Source organism: Homalodisca vitripennis, chromosome 4 (assembly GCF_021130785.1).
Source record: "Homalodisca vitripennis isolate AUS2020 chromosome 4, UT_GWSS_2.1, whole genome shotgun sequence".
Classification (NCBI taxonomy): Eukaryota; Metazoa; Arthropoda; class Insecta; order Hemiptera; family Cicadellidae; genus Homalodisca; species Homalodisca vitripennis.
The window spans coordinates 68,456,510-68,475,518 of record NC_060210.1 but is presented as its reverse complement, the minus strand read 5'-3'; the positions used below and the strand labels follow the sequence as shown (position 1 = coordinate 68,475,518).

At 34.3% G+C, this 19,009-nt stretch overlaps 1 protein-coding gene across 1 annotated transcript in view; it reads right to left on the bottom strand.

Annotated features, from left to right (window-relative positions):
* The window catches only part of LOC124359472 (huntingtin-like), a 98,386-nt gene that overhangs the window by 52,821 nt on the left and 26,556 nt on the right, over positions 1–19,009 (bottom strand). Inside the window, exons 10-16 of the mRNA XM_046812235.1 lie at positions 17,803–17,952; positions 15,548–15,695; positions 14,386–14,496; positions 12,179–12,403; positions 10,620–10,830; positions 5,105–5,185; positions 1,405–1,540 (exon numbers count right to left, since the gene is read on the bottom strand). Of these exons, the coding sequence (XP_046668191.1) occupies positions 1,405–1,540; positions 5,105–5,185; positions 10,620–10,830; positions 12,179–12,403; positions 14,386–14,496; positions 15,548–15,695; positions 17,803–17,952 (1,062 nt within the window). The remainder of the gene's footprint in view (positions 1–1,404; positions 1,541–5,104; positions 5,186–10,619; positions 10,831–12,178; positions 12,404–14,385; positions 14,497–15,547; positions 15,696–17,802; positions 17,953–19,009) is intronic.

Here is a 19,009-nt window from a genome sequence, read left to right as displayed (position 1 = left end):
AATGATCTGACGGTTTTATAATGTAAACAACTCAAACGTTTAAAGTGGTACAAAGTGTTTTATTGCAGATTTCAGATTTGTATTTATGAAAATTTATAAAAATAACCAAAAAAGGGCGAGTTGATCCGTTTAAGATTTGAATATAACGTCTTTCAAATAATGTCCGTTTTTGGCGATGCATTCTTCCAATCTTGCACTGAAATTGTCAAATACTTTCCCTAACATTTCAGGAGAGAGGTTGGCTATTTCTTGGCGTATGGTTTCCTTCAGTTCATCCAATGTGCGGGGTTTGTTTGTGTATACTCTAGATTTCAGCAGTCCCCACAAGAAGAAGTCACAGATGCTGAGATCCGGGGAGCGAGGTGGCCACGCAATGTCCGCGAAACGCGAGATGACTCGGCCACGAAACTTGCTTCTTAAGAAGTTTATTACCACATTGGCTGTGTGGGCAGTTGCCCCATCCTGCTGGAACCAAATTCTGTGGCGGTTGAAGCGATTTATGCGTATTTCGGGGATCAGGAAGTTTTTCAACATAGTCAGGTATCATTGTGAATTGACGGTTACAGTTAGACCGTTCTCTTCAAAAAAGTATGGGCCTATAACACAATTTTTTGTTACGCCACACCACACAGTGACCTTGGGACTGTGAAGAGGTCGTTCATCATGCAGTTCTTCTGGATTGTTTTCTGACCAATATCGGAAATTCTGTTTATTAACATAACCATTCAAATGAAAATGAGCTTCGTCGCTCATAATGAGAATTTTTTCATCCATAAGCAAATCAATCATTTGCTCTGAAAATTCAATGCGTTTTGCATAATCACTGGGCTTCAACTGTTGCACGATAGCCATTTTGTACGGATGAAAGTGCAGGTCGTACCTTAATATTCTTCTTACCGAGCGGTCAGACATTTGCAGAGCTGCAGCTTGTTCACGTGCGGGCCGCCGAGGACTGGCTTCCACAGCTCCTCTCACTCTCTCGACGTTCTCTGGCGTCCGGGCTAACCTTGGACGGCCTGTTGATTTTCGTTTTAAAGCTGAACCGGTAGCTCTAAAGTTACACACCCACAGCAAAATGGTGTTTCGAGTTGACACTTTCCCTCTTGGAGCCACATTAAATCGTCTGCGGAACTGCCGCTGAACAGCAACAACACTATCGCCACTTTTAAAAAATGCTTTCACAACGAACGCACGGTGCCCAGCCGTCCACCGCTCCATGGCTACTAAAAATGTCCGCACGTAGGCTCTGCCACGCCCCTATCCCCACCATCCCCCACCACTCACTCGCTTGACAGCGCGGCATCGAAAACCGTCAGATCATTTTGCCGCTCCCTATATATTGTTTTGGAACAAAAAAATAATTAGTTCGAAACCACCTAATGTTTTAGTTGGTACTTAACTGACCTGATTGATTGGAAGATGAACTGTGGCACGTTAGCCAATAGTTCTGGAGACTTTTCCAACCAGCAGACCAGTCCTGCCACCTGGTAGCGAGTATGCAGACTGACAACAGCTTCATGTTCCGTTATCTCTCCTTCGTCTGGACAGTAACCAGAACTTTGATATCACCAAACAATAATAATAATAATTTTTTATCTCTGGATTTTTCATGTCAATATTCACCAATCATTACTACATTATCTCGTGCACAATGTATATTGAACCCTTTGAGTTCTGTTGGTGCACCACTGACCAACCAATTTAATACTATAAAGAGTATTGGAATGAGTCAGATCCAGAATTGTTCATGACACCAGCACTTTTCATAATATAATTGGTTTTATCTGTCTACATTGTCAGTATTTAATGACTCAATATTTTGAAGATTTCATCACTTGTTGGTTGTTTTTAAACAAATATGTTACATTATCTCATTGGAAATGAGTTACTGATGAAGATATAATATATTTAAATGTCTTTCCAAAATTACATGTCTGGGTTTATCAAACTTTAGCAAAAATAACAATAACAAAGAAAAATTGCTATCTCATTATAAAAGTTGGACGTTATAATGCTAAAAGCTACTATTTTGTGAAAAATGCTCAAGCCAGGAAGGGAATTACTGCTGCTGCACACATGAGACTGAAAGGGTTAACTAGTAAGAAAATCTGTAAATGATCAAATCACTAACACTCAACGATGAGACATACTATACAATATAGGTTGTGTTAATCTAGTCTCAAATAATTTAGTGTCATGGGTAACCCGGACTAATACTAAGAAAATAAAACTTCTGCTTGAACGTTAAACTGGCAACATGCATGATAATCTAAACAACAGTTTATTCTTAGTGTGTATACTGTATATACAAACCAATTTAGCTATAGAATGGAAATTAAAAATTTTCATGAATGTTTATATTAAATGCAGACACAGGAAAGACGACTTAAAATTCCCTAGGCAGGAATTGTGTTCATAATCCTTAGAAAATTCACTATTTCCCTTTGAGATTGATTAGCGAAAGAGTTTGTAATCACAAATCGCCTCAGTAAATAAAAATTAATTTCATTCATGTCTTAGTTGGAACTGAGATTTAATTACATGATTTAACATGTATATTGTTTTTACTATTGAATCTATTCCATAGAATATTAACTAACTTATTTAAACCACATTTGTTTTATTTTACTGTGACTTTTCAAATTACGCTTTAATACCATTAATTGCATTTTAATGGTTGTAGGATTAATTTTATATGCATATACTATTTATATTCAGAATTAAGAAATATAACATAACCCAAAGTACATTTCATGCATAAAAATAAACTCACATGCTGCATCTATATTAAATAATACACAACCAGGTATAACAAGTACATTACTTACACTTTTCCTTATGTTTGGTTAAATTCCATTCTGAATCTTGTAAAACACCGCAGCCAAAAGTTCTTTTATTATTAAAACCAATAATTAATAATAAAATGTGCTGAAAGAACTAATTTTATTTTTATTATTGGAAAATGTGTAATCATTTACTAGTGATATTAAATTAAAATCTTTCTAATACTCCAAGAATTTCCATGTTTAATAAAGCTTAGTTGTCATTCTTTTATCATGTAGATAAAATAATGAAACTCTAAAGGCCTCACAGCATACAAAAACTATTTTTCCTCACTATAAACGACTTTACACCACATTCGGAAACAGTTTAGTAGCAGGCCTTTGAAAATTATCTGCCTGTCATAAAATAATAAAACTGTTAGTGGTTCCAGATGAGGTTATCATTGTAGCATACCTTTTTTACATAGATGGTCAAATTGTTTTCCCTCTGCAGTTTGACAGTGAACAAGGCAGTTGTAGTAACCATTCATAACATTTAGGTTAGAGGGCTTTGTTTCATAAACTTTGCTTTTTAAATTACCCCAAAAAAATAGTCTAAAGGTGACAGGTCAGGTGACCTAGCAGGCCACTCAATTGGAACTCTCTGACCTATCCAATGTTCTCAAAATGTTTGGTTAAAAACATTATATACGTCCACTGCATAATGAGGGGGTGCTCCATCTTGGAACCAAACCGAATCCAAGTTTAATTCTATTAACCAACATGTCATAGTAAATTTCTCCATTCAAATTTCCATTGATAATAAAGGATCTATAATACTTTGTCCTACAATGCCTGCCTACACATTCAAATTTTGAGTGTAGACCTCTATCATCCAGTCAGAGTTTGTATCACCCCAATATCTCCTGTTATGTCGATTGACATTTCTATTTAACATACATTTGCTTCATCATTAAAAACTGTGTTGTTCACAAAATTTGGGTCTGCATCCAATTTTAACATCATTGCATCACAGTAATCCATACACTGTTCACAATCTTGTTCAGATGTGTTCAGATCGTGTTCATATACAAGTCTTACTTTGAAAGAGTGTTATTTGTTATGTTTTAAAATATTAACCACAGAACTGTTACTTGTGTCATGTTCAGTAACAACTTTTGTAATTAAACAGTGTGGATCTTCAACAAAAGATAGAAGCACATCAATAGCCATATCCATCACAGGTCGTTGATTTAGGTCTACTACTGAGTAGACGATCTTTTACACTTCCAAATTCTTTCAAGTGTCGGACTGTGGCTTAACTGCATGTTTTGAAATAGATGGTCTGTTCTGAAATCTATCATTACATAGATCAGCTACCTGTTGGTATGATTGTAGATAGCTGTATCCTCTCATAATCAGTACAATAATTTTTTCAACTTCCACTTTGATTTTGTATTATTCAAGTATTTTCTTGACGCTGACACATTTTTAAGTAGAATCAATTATAATAATAAACTAGAGGTGCACACATTCCAACATCTGACCGGGAAAGACAAGAAAATGGGATTTCTTCAAACAACGATTAATGTACTACTAATAGCCTATTGTTGGCCACAACACCAGCTGATAAGGAGCATATCTGAATTGGTATGTACAAGATGCCTGAAAAAGCTAACTTAACTGTCGAGTCAATGTTATTTAATTTTAAATTGTTTAAAAATTTCTTAACTTTGTGATCGAAGGCATTACTTGCCGCAGTACTCTTTTTTCCATGTTGTCTTCATGATGATTGATTAAAATTGCAGTTTCATTTAAGTTAATATTTAGTAAAGGTCTACATTTAAAATGTCCACAGACCTCCTCCTAGACCATTTCCAAACATGTTACACCACATAATGTTAACCTCATCTGGAACAACTGAAAGTTTTGTTATTTTGTAACGTGCAGAAAATTTTCAAAGGTCTCCTCCTAAACCGTTTTCGAATGTGGTGTTGTCATTCACAATTCAGAACAAATGTTTTTGTGTGCTGTGAGGATTTTGGGGTTTCATTATTTTGTCTAAAACAAGGAATGATAACTAAGCTTTATTCAACAAAGCCCACGTTTGCAACTTTAAACCAAGCCAATAATGGACAAATTTATATTTGCTTAAAAAAGTTGATTTTTAGGAAGAGTACTTACTTATATGTAAAGTTTTGTTGCTTTATCTGTAATAGTTCAAAAAATTGCCTTTCCTGGACTTTTGTAAACCCTTTATATATTACTGTATTTTATTACTAATATTAATTATGGTTTAGTAATATTTGTTATGTTTACAATATATTTATAACAACACTTACCTTCAGATTCTGGTGACTTGGATATAGAAATGTTAGAGTCATCTTGAATCCTTACCGTGAGCAATTCATTTACCGAATCCCCTTAAACAGTGTTCAAATATCTCAAGAAAAGCTAACTAAGTTGCATTTCCAAAATTATAAAGATTACTTCCAACATAGAAGATGAAATAAAATTAATAAATTGTGAATAACAGTAGAAGAACCAAACCTTATTAAGTTTGTAATTTATTTCTTAACAAGAGATATTACCTCTGTAGAAATTTTAAGGATTTAAACATGTCAAATTCTTTATTTATCCCTAAAAGACAAAATAAAGCATATGTCGGGCAATTTCTAGTTTAACTAAGGAAAGAAACACATGTTTATAGACAGAAGTTTGCCTACTTTCTATTTACCACTCTTGGTAGGATGATCTGTACACTACTACTGTCAGATAGGATCTTCCTGAACTCGATGTATACTTCATGGTTTGGTCAAAAAATAGAATAATTAGGTAAATGTGCATCTTATTATCACTTCCAGGTACATTGGCAGTGCAGTCCAAAGTTGATGTATAAAACTAAAGAAGGATGGTTAGTTTTTATAGAATACAGATCTGAGTCATTAACAAAATTCCAAATCTACATTAACAAAAACAAACACAGCTAATGATCAGATTAAGCTATTGCTATAAGAATCAAGAATCAAAAATTTCATTAATATTAATATTTTAAGAATAAAACAGTCCAATGACCTGTAATGTTACTTAACACCATTGGCAAGGTGATCAGTTAAGGCAGCATTTCATTACACTCTTTTGATTTGTAAATTCATGGTGGCAAACAAACTGATCCTATGAAACCTCACAAGAATCTATTTCTTTCTAAATCACAGAGGGTTCTTTAATGTCGGAGCAGGCAAACCTCGGTCTATAAAGAAAACCTAATGAATCCTTTACCCATTTTTTTTTTTAGAAAATTAACAGTTCTTATTGCACTTGATATCAACTATTATTACTAATTCTGTATTGTAACAGAATTTATAAGAGGTTAACTAACATATTAAGTTAGATCATGTATCTACAATATACGAGGCGTGTTTTAAAGGTAAGTACCGTATTGAAATAAAAAAAAACAAGTACACATTTTTCAAAAATTATTTATTCGCTTGAAAGACCATACCTTTACCCATTTTTCTACATAATTCCCATCAATATTAAGGCTTACAATATCACTTATTGTAACGTGGGACCAGCTTTTGTATTACATTGTCAAAGGAGGCCGCCACCTGATTAGATAACTACTGCATCATGGTCGTTTTTACTTTGTCATCATCGGTGTGTCTCCAAGTGCAGAAACCAATGGTAGTCGCTCGACGCCAAATTGAAATGTATGGAGGGTGGTCCAACTGTTCTCAGCCAAAAGAAGTGATAAGGTCTTGTGTATGATTTGCTGTATGTGGACAAACATTATTGTGGAACAAAACGATAATATGAGCACAATTTTCGTTAATTCAAATGTTCGGACACAGTTTCATAAAGAACAATTCTTAGGACAGCACGAAACTCTTAAGATAAAGACGAAATTGTGAATCGTCTGTTCTCTTTCATTTTACAGTCCACTTTTGAATCAAGTCATCGGTAATGACTGAAGGTTGTCTACCCAGCAGGGAACACTTCTGGCTGGTTTATACCTTCCAGTTGAACCCACTACCGGGCACAGCAAAAACCGATGTGTCACTTAAATCTGGGCAACCTTATGGATGTCCTAGAGCGGCACATTACTAACCGCAAATGTCGAGATTCTGGGATTCATGGGCAATTCGATAAGTCTAGTCTACAGTGGGAGATGACTGCTGGAGTTGGTGGGGTTTGTTCCCTAACCTCAGAGGTTCTTGTTAGCCTCAACAAGGGTGTGCCACCCCTGCCTACTTTGACTAGAGAGGCAGGTTCAGAGCTGGCCTCCCCTTCTTCCGGGGAGACATGACTTTGAGATGTAGTGCTCTAATTCTTCCTCATGGATCTCGATAGGAGGCGGCCCCTACTCCCTAACCTTGCTCATCCTGAATATCCTGTTACTCCGGAAGCAGCACAAAGGTTCTTACAGGACTAAGTGCAATTTATAAGCTTCTTATCCTAAGAGAGAAAAAAAACATAATGTTTTCCACTTAGGCCCTACCCATTTCTGCACCAGTACATCACTCATAATATTTTCACTATAAAAATCACTGATTTGGTTGTTGAATTTCAGCTGCTTGAAAGCCATTAGCACTGAGAAAATGTACTATGCACTATTGCACGCACTTCACAGCCGGCGGGATTCTCAATAGGAGACGGCATTTGAAAATCACGCAAACAAATGTAGTAGACTTAATCGAATGGTTCCATAATGGCCTCTGTGGCTTCCCAACACCTGTAGCTACACATTGCGCATGCAGCAGCAATCACAGCACTGCAGTGGCAAATTAAAAACGGTACTTACTTTTAAACTAATTTACATAACTAATTTTGGATGTATTACGCTATAAAAGTAGCTGTGAGTACAACATTTTATTGTAATTAAATTGATAATTTTGTTTGAAAAGAAAGTTATATATTGTAGGCTGCACAAACTAATTACAGCAGTTACAGTAAGTGACACAAATGGAGACACTTGAAAGATCGATAAAACAAAACTATCCTATAAAAACATTGCCTCAAATCAATGACAAACCTACGCTTACACTGAAAAGTTTCATAAAATAAATGCACTTTAAACAAGGAAATGTTGAATAGAATTTTGAAATTTGGGATGTAGCAGATGTTGCTTGTAGTGATTGTAAAATTGAATTATCTTTTCATTTATATTCGTTATGAAATATGAAACTATAAAAACAATGTTGTGAGATGTAAAATGGAAAAGTAACTTTGTGAGGAAGTTTATTATTTTGGTCAGGCAATTTTTGTCTTCAGAAATATTTTTGAGATAAACAAAATATTTTTTTATTGATTTATTTTTGTGTAGAAGATTAGTTTGACTAGGAAGATTAAAAGGAAAGAAAACGGAAGACACATGCCAATTTGATGTGCCAGTCTTAAGCACTATGTCCACACGCATTGTGTATTTTCTACATTGTACATGTTTTATCGTCACAATGTCTGTGTTTATCTTTATTTAAAAATCTAATAAGAATCACAATCTTGATTATTTTTATAAATTAAAAGAACTGTATAAATTATTCATATGTTATTAACATTACAAACATCTTCATATGTAATTATTATTACCCTAACAAAACATTAACAATTACATAAAATTACTAATTATTGCTGAAAATATAACTTTTGCAAACTTATCTAAAACCGAAATAAAAGCAGTTTTTTTTTCTTTTTTTTATTCTTGAGGGAAAGAGATAGTTGCCTCCAACGTATTCCTAAAAGGACCTTTGCGAATCTTTTACTTATATTTGTGCTGTCAGAATCTGATACTTTTACAGAAGCCAATCAAATTAGAGGGCTCCTGTTCCCTGATATCCCTGGTTATCCCCTAGGAATTGTTTCCTACTATTTGATATGGCAGGATAGTTTAGCCATAGGTGTTCCACTGCTTCTTCTGCTTCTCCGCAGAGCACTTAATGCAGTTGTCTTCATCACCTCATGCCCCTGAGGAGTATGTCCCAGAGTTCAAGTGTCAGTATTGGACAGGAGCTCATTGTCCCTGTGATGCTTATGCAAGCCAATCTTTGAAGACTCTGTAGCCTTTTGGTAGCTGTTTTTGTTCCACAAGTGCCGTCCTCCAGTTCTTTGGAATAAATCTTAGGTTGCTTCTAAAAACGATATTGTATTTAACTTCCCCTCTTGAAGAAGGACCGGGAAGACTCCATCTGCCCCAGGAGATTTAAAGGATTTGAAGGATGTTATTGCCCATTTAATTCTTTCTGAGGTAAAGATTCTTTTTGACCATTGTCTCATTTAAGGCATTTTGGTATGGAAACCAGTAATCTGTTCTTTTTACCTATTTAAGAAGTTTTCTCGTTTTGTTTTTGAGTGTTTCTAGTCTCCTAGTCCACCAAGGCACAGATTTCTTTAGCCTATGTCTGTGTCTGAGGGGGCAGGTTTTCTCATAGGCCTTTATGATGGCATTCTCTACCAATTGAGCCGACCTTTCTAATTCAAATTAATTTTTCTGATAGGGTTTTATTTCTTCCAACTCTTCTGCTAGGGACACTATGTATCCTTTCCAGTTGGTGAATTTTGGAACCCTGTGTGTCACATTCGTCTCTACTCTCCCCTCAATGTAGACCCTAATAAGACAATGGTCTGAGAGTGAGGTCTCTTATGAGACATGCCAGCTTACAATCTTAACGTCTTTAAGACCTTTGGATAAGGTAATAACTAAAACCTCTTGTCTTACTCTAGTTATAAAAGTGGGATTAGACACCCTATTTTCTATAATCATATCATTATAATCGCAATACTGCAATAGCCTTTGTATTTCCACTGGTGGGTAGTGTGTCAAAGGGTTAGGTAAATATGCTGAGGCAAAAACTATCTTTACCCGCTTGTTGTGAAGCTACATTCACTGCCTATTTAGATTTGTAACAGGAAAACCAGTTATATGTTTTGAATGCAAGACACATGCTCTTGGGTTTTCATTTGATCATATATATAACTACCAACCTGAGTCGATAGGTCCCTTATTTCACCTTTGTTGACCTAAGGTTCCTGGATTAGGATGATAAATCCAGGCCTGTTGTGATAAATCTCCTTCCTAACATGTCAGTTGCGCCCTTAGCATGGTGGAGGTTTATCTGAATGAGGTGTATATTTACATCTCTTTACCATCTGCCCAGGTTGCCCATCCCTGTCCATATTTTTGGAATGTTTGGAGACAGTGCCTGACCGAAACTGATGGTTCTTTCAGGGTGGGTTCCTTCTTAGGAAAGGAGGTTTTTGTGGACTTTCATCCACTTTTTGAGAGCTGCTAGAGTTCTCTAGGTGGTTTGGGTTTTTGTTGATTTATTTTTACTCATCATAGAAGAAATCATGAAAAAATCCCCACTCCTCCCTTCACCCATTCTGCTAAAACTGGGCCGAGTGTTTCCACTTGCACCACTTACTGTAATATACCACTAAATTCAAAATTACACAAACCAATACTTTTGTACCTTTTATTTTGAAAGGATTTTCAACAGCAAGGCTGTCTTTATCAGACTTTTACAAAAAAAAACATATGTAGTTATTGGTTTGTGTACAGTATTTTTATTACTACCACACATTAAATACCAAAATACGCTCTATCTTCAGTATTAATGTCTTTTTTATTTGCAAATAAGATGAATGACCTAAAATAAAAAGTAACTTTCCACTGTCACCTCTACCTGTAGCATTTGTTTTACAACAAGTTTTCAAAACTTATTTAATTATTAGTTGAAATATTTTATACATAGCTAACAGTGATTAGCAAGCCAAAGAAATGTATCTACTTTGAATTGTTGATAAAATCCACAACCAGTATTTACAGATCATGCGACCATGGTATGCTAGCACACATTGTACCTGGGTGCCTGGGCAAGGAGAGGTCATTTCCTGTAGCAAGGTGGACCAGGCTGGCCAAGGCCGATGTAACTGAGCCTAGTTGACTGACAGATAGTTGACCACTAAGAGAATCCAGGCGCAGTACACTCCCCGCAGATTCCAAAGCAAGATGGAGCAGACTAGGCCACCCCCTGCAGCGGCTACCTCCACACATCACAAGCCACTGCACCACCTAAAGACACACATTGAAACCTACATGATTAAAACCTAATCTATATTAATATGTCCAAAGGTAGATGAGGCAAACTAGGGAGTAAACTAACAACAGCGTTTTATTAGTATAATATTATAATAGTTTAATACATTGAATAATTGTAGAATTGTGACGCATGCCTGTACAAAAAAATGTTTAGCAAAAAGAGATTGATTGATAGATTGGTTCATACCCTGCAACTTTATACTTACCCAACACATCATGAGCCATATGCATAGATTCAAATCAATATGATTAAAATATAAAAAATAATCCATTTTTCACCATTCAAGTTACATTAAACAGACACATTTTTTATATGTGTATAACAATGTTGTATATAGATAATTTATGATTGTAAAACATTTTTAAATCTATGGACTTGTGTAAGCTGCAATAGTGAGCATGTGAAACTGTTAATATGTGAAATAGGTTTTCTAAATTATTTTTTTCTAAACCTAAAATGGACTGCATAAAACATGTAGAACATTCTAGAGTACATGTATCACTTTAAGGAAATAGGCAAAATATCAATAAACTGTGATCAAGGATAGTAGTAACTCACTTCATGGAAAGTGTGCTGTATGATAACATAAGATTGTATTATTTGAGAGTTATTACACACTATATAGCATACACTGATGTTTTATATTAATAAGGAACAGTGAGCTTGTGTAAGCTGCAATAGTGAGCGTGTGAAACTGTTAATATGTGAAATAGGTTTTCTTGAAATTAAAACACGACTGATGTGAAACAATTTTACATTACTGAAACTAGTTTATATCAGTATCATTTGGAGTAATAAAACTTATTTTTAGCTTAAATTTACACTGGTCTTATATGTAAAATATTGTTTCTACATATAATTTTCTGCATTTTCAAAAGCAAAAGAAAATTACAGTAAATTGTTTTTAATTGAAAATAAACGAAAATCTTAATAGAACATGATTAAACATAAATTAAATAAGATTTAAGTTTCTGTATAGACAGTTTGTAACACAACAGGAACAAAATACATATGTGGATTGGCACAAGAACAAAAACAGTATTAAAAGCCAGAAAAATATTCCATAATGAACAAAAGAAGTGGTCAACTCTCTGTTTTTCATGCCCCAACTGTTCTCAAAGATTCAGAATGAGTCATTGACACCAATATTGGTACCAAACGTTCCATGGAATTCTTTGTCAACTTCGAATCTTTGAATATGAGTTGATCTTAGACAAAGTCAAGACATTTGATATTGTCTACAGAGAGTTATGAAATTAAACCATTTACTTCAGCAGACATTCAATGTTTAACGTCATGCATACTGATTTCTTGACATACCTCCATACAAAGGACTCCAAATCTGGCCAAATCATCTTTGGCCTCAGAAGGTATGGTTGCTTGTACTGATGAGGACATTTCCGTAAGGGATAGGAGGTAGCTCGTGACAGCAGGCACTAAACGGAAGAGGGTCTCCAGGAACTGGGTGTCACTGAATAGTTCATTCAGCCGGTCTGCGTACTTGCTCTCCTTCGGGTACATCGGCCGTCCAACAGGACTATATACCTGGACATTACAACAGTATGTCAGTACACCTGAGTGACATAAAACCTTCTTAAGATATGTGAGCCGCAGATCTACTTTGTTTATATTTTGTACACTTGTAAAAGCTCATTGCTCTTGCAATACCATTCTGTAACCTAATCTTTTTTCATCAGCTTTCATAATTCTTAATAGTACAAAACACTTATCCACTATAAGTCATTATTCTCAAATTTTCTTTATTCCAGTAGACAATTTTTTTTACAAGTGTGTTGCATGTGTCAGTAATATAAATAATTCTAATACAAATTATTCTAATATAAGTTGAAGTTTAAAACATAAATTTTGACTTATATTGGAAGTCAACTCAAGGAGGCCACCATTGGGAACTTAACAAGTATTAATTTGACAGAGTACTTTAAATTGCTAACTTTACTGTATTTTTTATGCTTATTCCAATTATGTACTTAAAGTTTCAAAATTCAGACATTTTGCAATAGGCAGTCAATTTTGAAATTCGAAATAGAAACTAATTCTTCTGATGATTTGGGTTTTAACATGCAATTCTAATACTGTTGTATTCTTTGTATTATTTTTACATAAGTAACTATTTAGCTGCTAGGGAGCTGAAAGTTACAGAAACTTTTTTTCAACAGTTATTACAGAGGCGTGTTTTATCATTTGCAAAAAGAAATTCAGAATGTGTGAGCATTGTGTGCTGGAACTCCGTCTTGTTGAAACATAAATTGCATTCTCACATTCAGCGGCAAATCAGCTAGTGGCAAATAGTGGCCAACAAAGCTTTCTCTAAACTGAACTCTGGGGTTTCTGTACAACTGCCATGATAAAAATGGACATCCAAGATACGATTATCCAATAAGGCGTCCAAGCAGTTTATGGAAAATCTAACTTGGCGATCATACTCTCTTTCGATCACAGCATTGATCAATAATGGCTTTTTTGACAGTTTAACACTTCAAAAAATTGGTCTCAATCGCAAATGTAGCTTTACCAGCAACATAATTGCAACCCCACTACAGGACACTTGAAGGTCGAACTGTACACCAATACGGTGGAAGAAATGTGCAACCAAGTGCAACATTTTGCATAACTTTCACCATAACACTTTAGCATGAGCTGTAAATGACTTGACTTGCTAAATGGGAAGGTGCACACATCTATTTATGAGGATGGAGGAACACTTTAAAAGCCTGCTTTAAGTCATCATAAGAATTAACTACGTTTAACAGTAATTTAAGTACAAAATAAAGTATTCGTGGAAGCTTTCTAACATTCAATTGCACAAAAATATTGCACTCTGAGTTAATTTTTTAAGAAAATGATAAAACGGCTTCTTCAATTACTGTTGAAAAAGAGCTTCTGAAACTTTCAGTACCCCTAGTGCCTAAAGTGTGAAATAAATCAAATTAATACCAAGGATAAAATAATCTACATCTAAATTTGTCAGAAAAAAAAACAGTGGTTTCCATTCAAAATTTTAAAGTTGATCACCAAATTGGACAATGACAATTGAATATTGAAATTTTAATTGTAATCAGCAACAAAAATTATGTGAAGTTACCAATTAAGTTTACTGTAAACTGAATGCTTTCAGAGATCCCAATGATGACCACCTTAAGTATAGAAGGATTGCTGTTATAATCTCTTGTACCAAATGTGTTATTAAAAATCTACCAACTGGAAACAAAATTTTAGAAAACTATTTGCATAGAAAATAAGATGGATCAGAATAAATATTAAACAAGTACAAATACTTTTAGTTAAATTATTTTTAATATTCACTGAAGTTTTTTTAGGCCTAATTAATGTAGTCATTCTTATTTTAAATAATCTATATTTATATATTAATTCAATATCTGATGGAATATATATTCATAGAAGTGTGATATGTAGATAAATATATACTGAATTAATACCAGTTTAATTTATATCAAATTGAAACTTCTTTTCAATGTTTTAGATTAAAGCATGATCTGATAGTGTACCTGGTGCGCTCTGGGTAGCTGGGACAGCAGGTGGTGGATGTGTTGCAGTAAAGCTGTTCTGGCTGCACAATACAGAGGTGATAGCTGTTCCCCTTCCTGTGTCTGGCTCTCCTGTCCACAGCAATGCACAGTTTGGTAGGGTTTAGAAAAATCAGCTTCTGGTGGACTCGAAATATTATAAATGTTTAACCCTTTGAGTGCCGAAGCATCGCTATTTGCGATCCTACATTATATGCAAGAAATGCCGGAATCGTTTTGCAACTTCTGCAGTAACGCTTATATTTTATATGGTATTATCTAAATTGGCTCAATGACTATGCATACGCATTCCAAAGGCTTCAACGTAACTTTTGATGAAGGTTTTGTTGCATTCTGGGTAGATTCTGATTTTTACGGCGGTTGTAAAAAGAGCGCATCGAGTTTAGAATCGACAGCTAGACGGACGAGCTACATGACAATACATGTTTTGTTTGCGCTGGTGTTTATTTCACAAATGATTGTAAATATTGAAAATGTTTGGTTTATAGTGTTAGTATCTTCATATTATTTCGTTTGTGTATGTTGTTCTAGTCTGTGTGTAAGTAGAACAATGACTTAACCGTGAGTTACGGTGATGTAAGCAGTTAGTACTTTACTAAATACATTTGTATAGTTTTATGGTTTTTTATGTTTGTTCAGAGATATTTATAAACAATGAGACATAAAAACATTGCTGACAATGAAGACCTAGTATTGCAGGCATTAGATTTAAGCATTAGCAGTGTAGACAATACTAGAGTGTTAGGTTAGGTTAGAAACTTTCTAGTTTTGTAGCGGTTCATATTTTCATATTTATTTTCCAAACTTTATTTGTAAGTATAAAACAGTTTTTATGTCTTTTTGTAAACAATTAAATGGAGTATAAGATAGCGTAACTGAAAGTGAATTATGCATACAATATAGCAAAGTGCCGCAGCACTTAAAGAGTTAAACATATATCATGAGTTTGAAGGGAGTGGAGAGTGTTGGGGTCTTCATACCCCAAAACATAAGAAAATTCAGTGGGTTCTACAGCACAATCACAGCCACCTTCTTCTCTCTTCATCTAGTGCTATACTTCTGTGTAAAAAGTAAAATTATATGAACTTACTTTCTAAATACATAAATTGGTGAGCTAACACACCTGTATAGAGAGCTGGGTACCGAGAGTGAAGCAGTGCTGCAGAATACAGTTGTTGAACTGTTGGCAGCGCAGCACACATACAATATCTGCATACTCCAGCTGACTCAACAGTTGGCTGCACTGCTGCGCACTGTCAGCCTGGCAACATCTGCACTAGCATTATTCCATAAACTCTCCTATACAAATTCTTCAACCGTACAACATGGTAAATCTATTAATACATCAGACTGTTAAAGAGCTTCACAATAAATTTGTTTTATCTTTCCTTCAATCCTTCAATAATTTTACATTTTTATAATATGTAACAAATAATCATCTTAATATTTTCCATGATTCGTATGAAAATTTCCCCCTAATTTTGCAATACACTGTATGCCTACAATTCAAAATTATAGAAATGGAACATTCTCAACAGATTTTACAATTAGCACAAATACCACTTTCTCATGTTCAAAGTGCTATTATGGATTTATATGATTCTATTCAGAATTGCTGAATTTCATAATTCAATGACATATTTTGGCATAAAGGCTATGACTATAGTTTCACATTAAAACTGCTGAAAAGGAAAAATATTCAATAAATTTTAAAAGGTTAATTTTCAGAAATAAATATTATATTTTTCAATGTTTGTTCATTTGTTTGTAGAGAATCAAATTCATGAACAAAATTTGTATTCATTAAATTATCTTAATTATTTTCAATTGTGTTTTGTAAAATATGTGATGTATTATACAAAACACCATTTCTTTTCAAAGTTATAACCTTAGCCTACCATAATCTAAAAATGTCACTTAATTCTTAAGTAATTTTAATTTTGTAATTTTAATTTCAGTTGCACAAACATTATAGAATTTAATGAGTAATCTACTAAGTTTGCAACAGGAAAAAACCAACTACACTTTGAAAATTTCTGACTATTCATGAATTGTGAATCCATCATACCCCAATATTCTACAGAGTATTAAATCTACACTTATTTCCCAATCACTTAACTCAGAGGGTTAATGAATTTTGAAAAATAGGTGAATATATAATACGTGAATGTAATTTTTGTGAAAAGTCTATCGTCCTTATACTGAACCAAAATCGACATGTTAAAATAAAGTCCTTCGGTTATAGATTATAGATGTGTAAAAAGGTTTTTGATTCTCAAATATCTTTTAGGGATAGTTTTATGGGGGTTAAAACTTTCCAATACTACCATAACAAAATAATTTTCACTTGATCCTACCCCAATTAAAAAACACTACCATTCACACCTAACATACATATCTTACCACTAATCTGTATACAAGTAGTAAGCCAGTAAGCCAGAATATAAATATAGTTTTAAAGTCATTGTTAGAATCTATCTGTACTTTTTTTATATATAAAAAATTTGTTTATATATATATATTTATATATAAGGTTTTAAAGCTATTTTATAACAGAAGTGGACACACACAACAATACAATAATTACAAATGCATATTAAGAAATCCAAATCAAGCATTGTTACTGAAACCATATACCACTTTTTTTACCAAAACTTTCAACTTTTTAGCTCCAAGAATTTATCATAAAATCCCCCCATTCTTAAAGCAATCAAAAGGTAAGAATACCTTCTTAAAACGTCTGAAACAGTGGCTTTTGAAATTTGAAGATGTAAACTTTCTTTTAAATATTCAAATGTAGTATTTTGTTTTTTTTTTCTGAATAAGTTAAATTTTTTATTTAACTGTTAATTAGATTCTTTTATATATTGCTGTATATAAGTTGTATAAGCTATCTCTAATTTATAAACTTTTTAGACTCGTGAAATATTTTGTTTTAGCACTAGAAAATTACTTTTTATTATATGTCTAATGTCTCTGAGAGCTGATATTTATTTTTGTTATTTCTATTTTAGCAATGGAGCCTCTAAACAGGTTTTTTACCTTAGAGGTCCTAAATTTTCACTTTTGATTTAATATAAATACTTGTATGTAATTTGTAATAATTTCTCTGATACTTATTAATATTTTTTTTTAGTTCCTAGATTAAATGTAAATTTGACTAAGATTTTTTTTGTACAGTCATTCCTGGCATGATGCTCTATTATTCTTAGTGTTACCTAGTGCTCTCTTTTATTGTTTTCATTTTGTAATTTTTTTCTAAGAATCTTTTTACTGTACAAGTATTTATTTTTGTAAAAAAATTATGTACAAAAGAAGTGAAAATAAATTATTCTTATTCTTTCCAAGAAACAGAATAATTAATTAGTTATGACCTACCTGAGCCGCACCTGGGTGAGAAACCAAGCCTTGTCCAGGGCGATGGTGTGAATGTTGGCTGTGTTGACACTGCGACCCTGGTCACACACAGGAGACAAGTTGTAGTGGGTGGAGGCCAACTTGTTGAGCAGGCTGACCAGCCCACTGTGCCTGCAATAGTCATTATAAATTATTAACGCTATACACAAACATGTAAGAGTATGCAACATATTGAGTATGATCAAATATACTAACAAAAGGAGTGAGTGAATTTAGCAAAACTGGATGAGCAATTAAATAACCTATTTGAAATAACCTATTACAAATACATTAATGTGAGTTTTGAACACATGGTTTTTCTACAAGGGCTATTCAGAAAGTAAGTAACATTTCCAACAGACGCTACCAGGCACGCACTAATTGCGTATATAATGGTGAGCTTGTGCTCAGAATCTAGCCATTACCACGGGAACATCTCTACACTGCACGTTTTTTTTATATTCAAATTTGAAATGTGCGCTGCAATCGAAAATCCCACCAGTTATGAAGTGTAATCTTTAATTTGTTTTTGGTTGTAAAAAAACTTATCAACAGGAGGAAATCCAAAGTAGATGGACGGAGCTCTGGACTGGACTCTTTGAGGAAGAGAGTCAGGGCCTTATTCAGGAGAGCAAAATTTACTTGAGGTAATTAATTCGGAGTCCTACCATGAGGCTCTTGCACAGTACAACCAAAAGTTTGTATGGTTAAGAGCCTGGAAGAAACTCTGCACTGACATTGAATGTATGCAGGGTCATGCAAGGCTTCAGAAGCATTTAGTAATAAATCCCATCTCGCCGCTTGGTAGTCTAAAGAAAGATCTTGGTAAGATATATTAACGAACCGGAGAGAGTTCTACAAGTTATGGTGGGAACACACTTTCTGGACTGCATTACTTATGACAAGGATCAACCACCCAGCTGTGGAGGGAGACCTACGGGCGTGCCACTTACTCACAATGGAGTTTGGCATATTGTGTAATAACCTTCAGAAGGGTTGAGTGAGTGAGTGGCACGCTCGTAGGTCTCCCTCCACAGCTGTAAGTAGCAGCAGTAAGAGCAGGGGAGTAAGAGTGAGACCCGTTTGCTTACAGCAGGGGTTGGATATTCTCTTTCCACTGCTGTGCAGGCTGTTCAGGGTCTCTGTGGCCCTACGGTACTTTCCTCTATCCTGGAGGGTATCCAGAGTA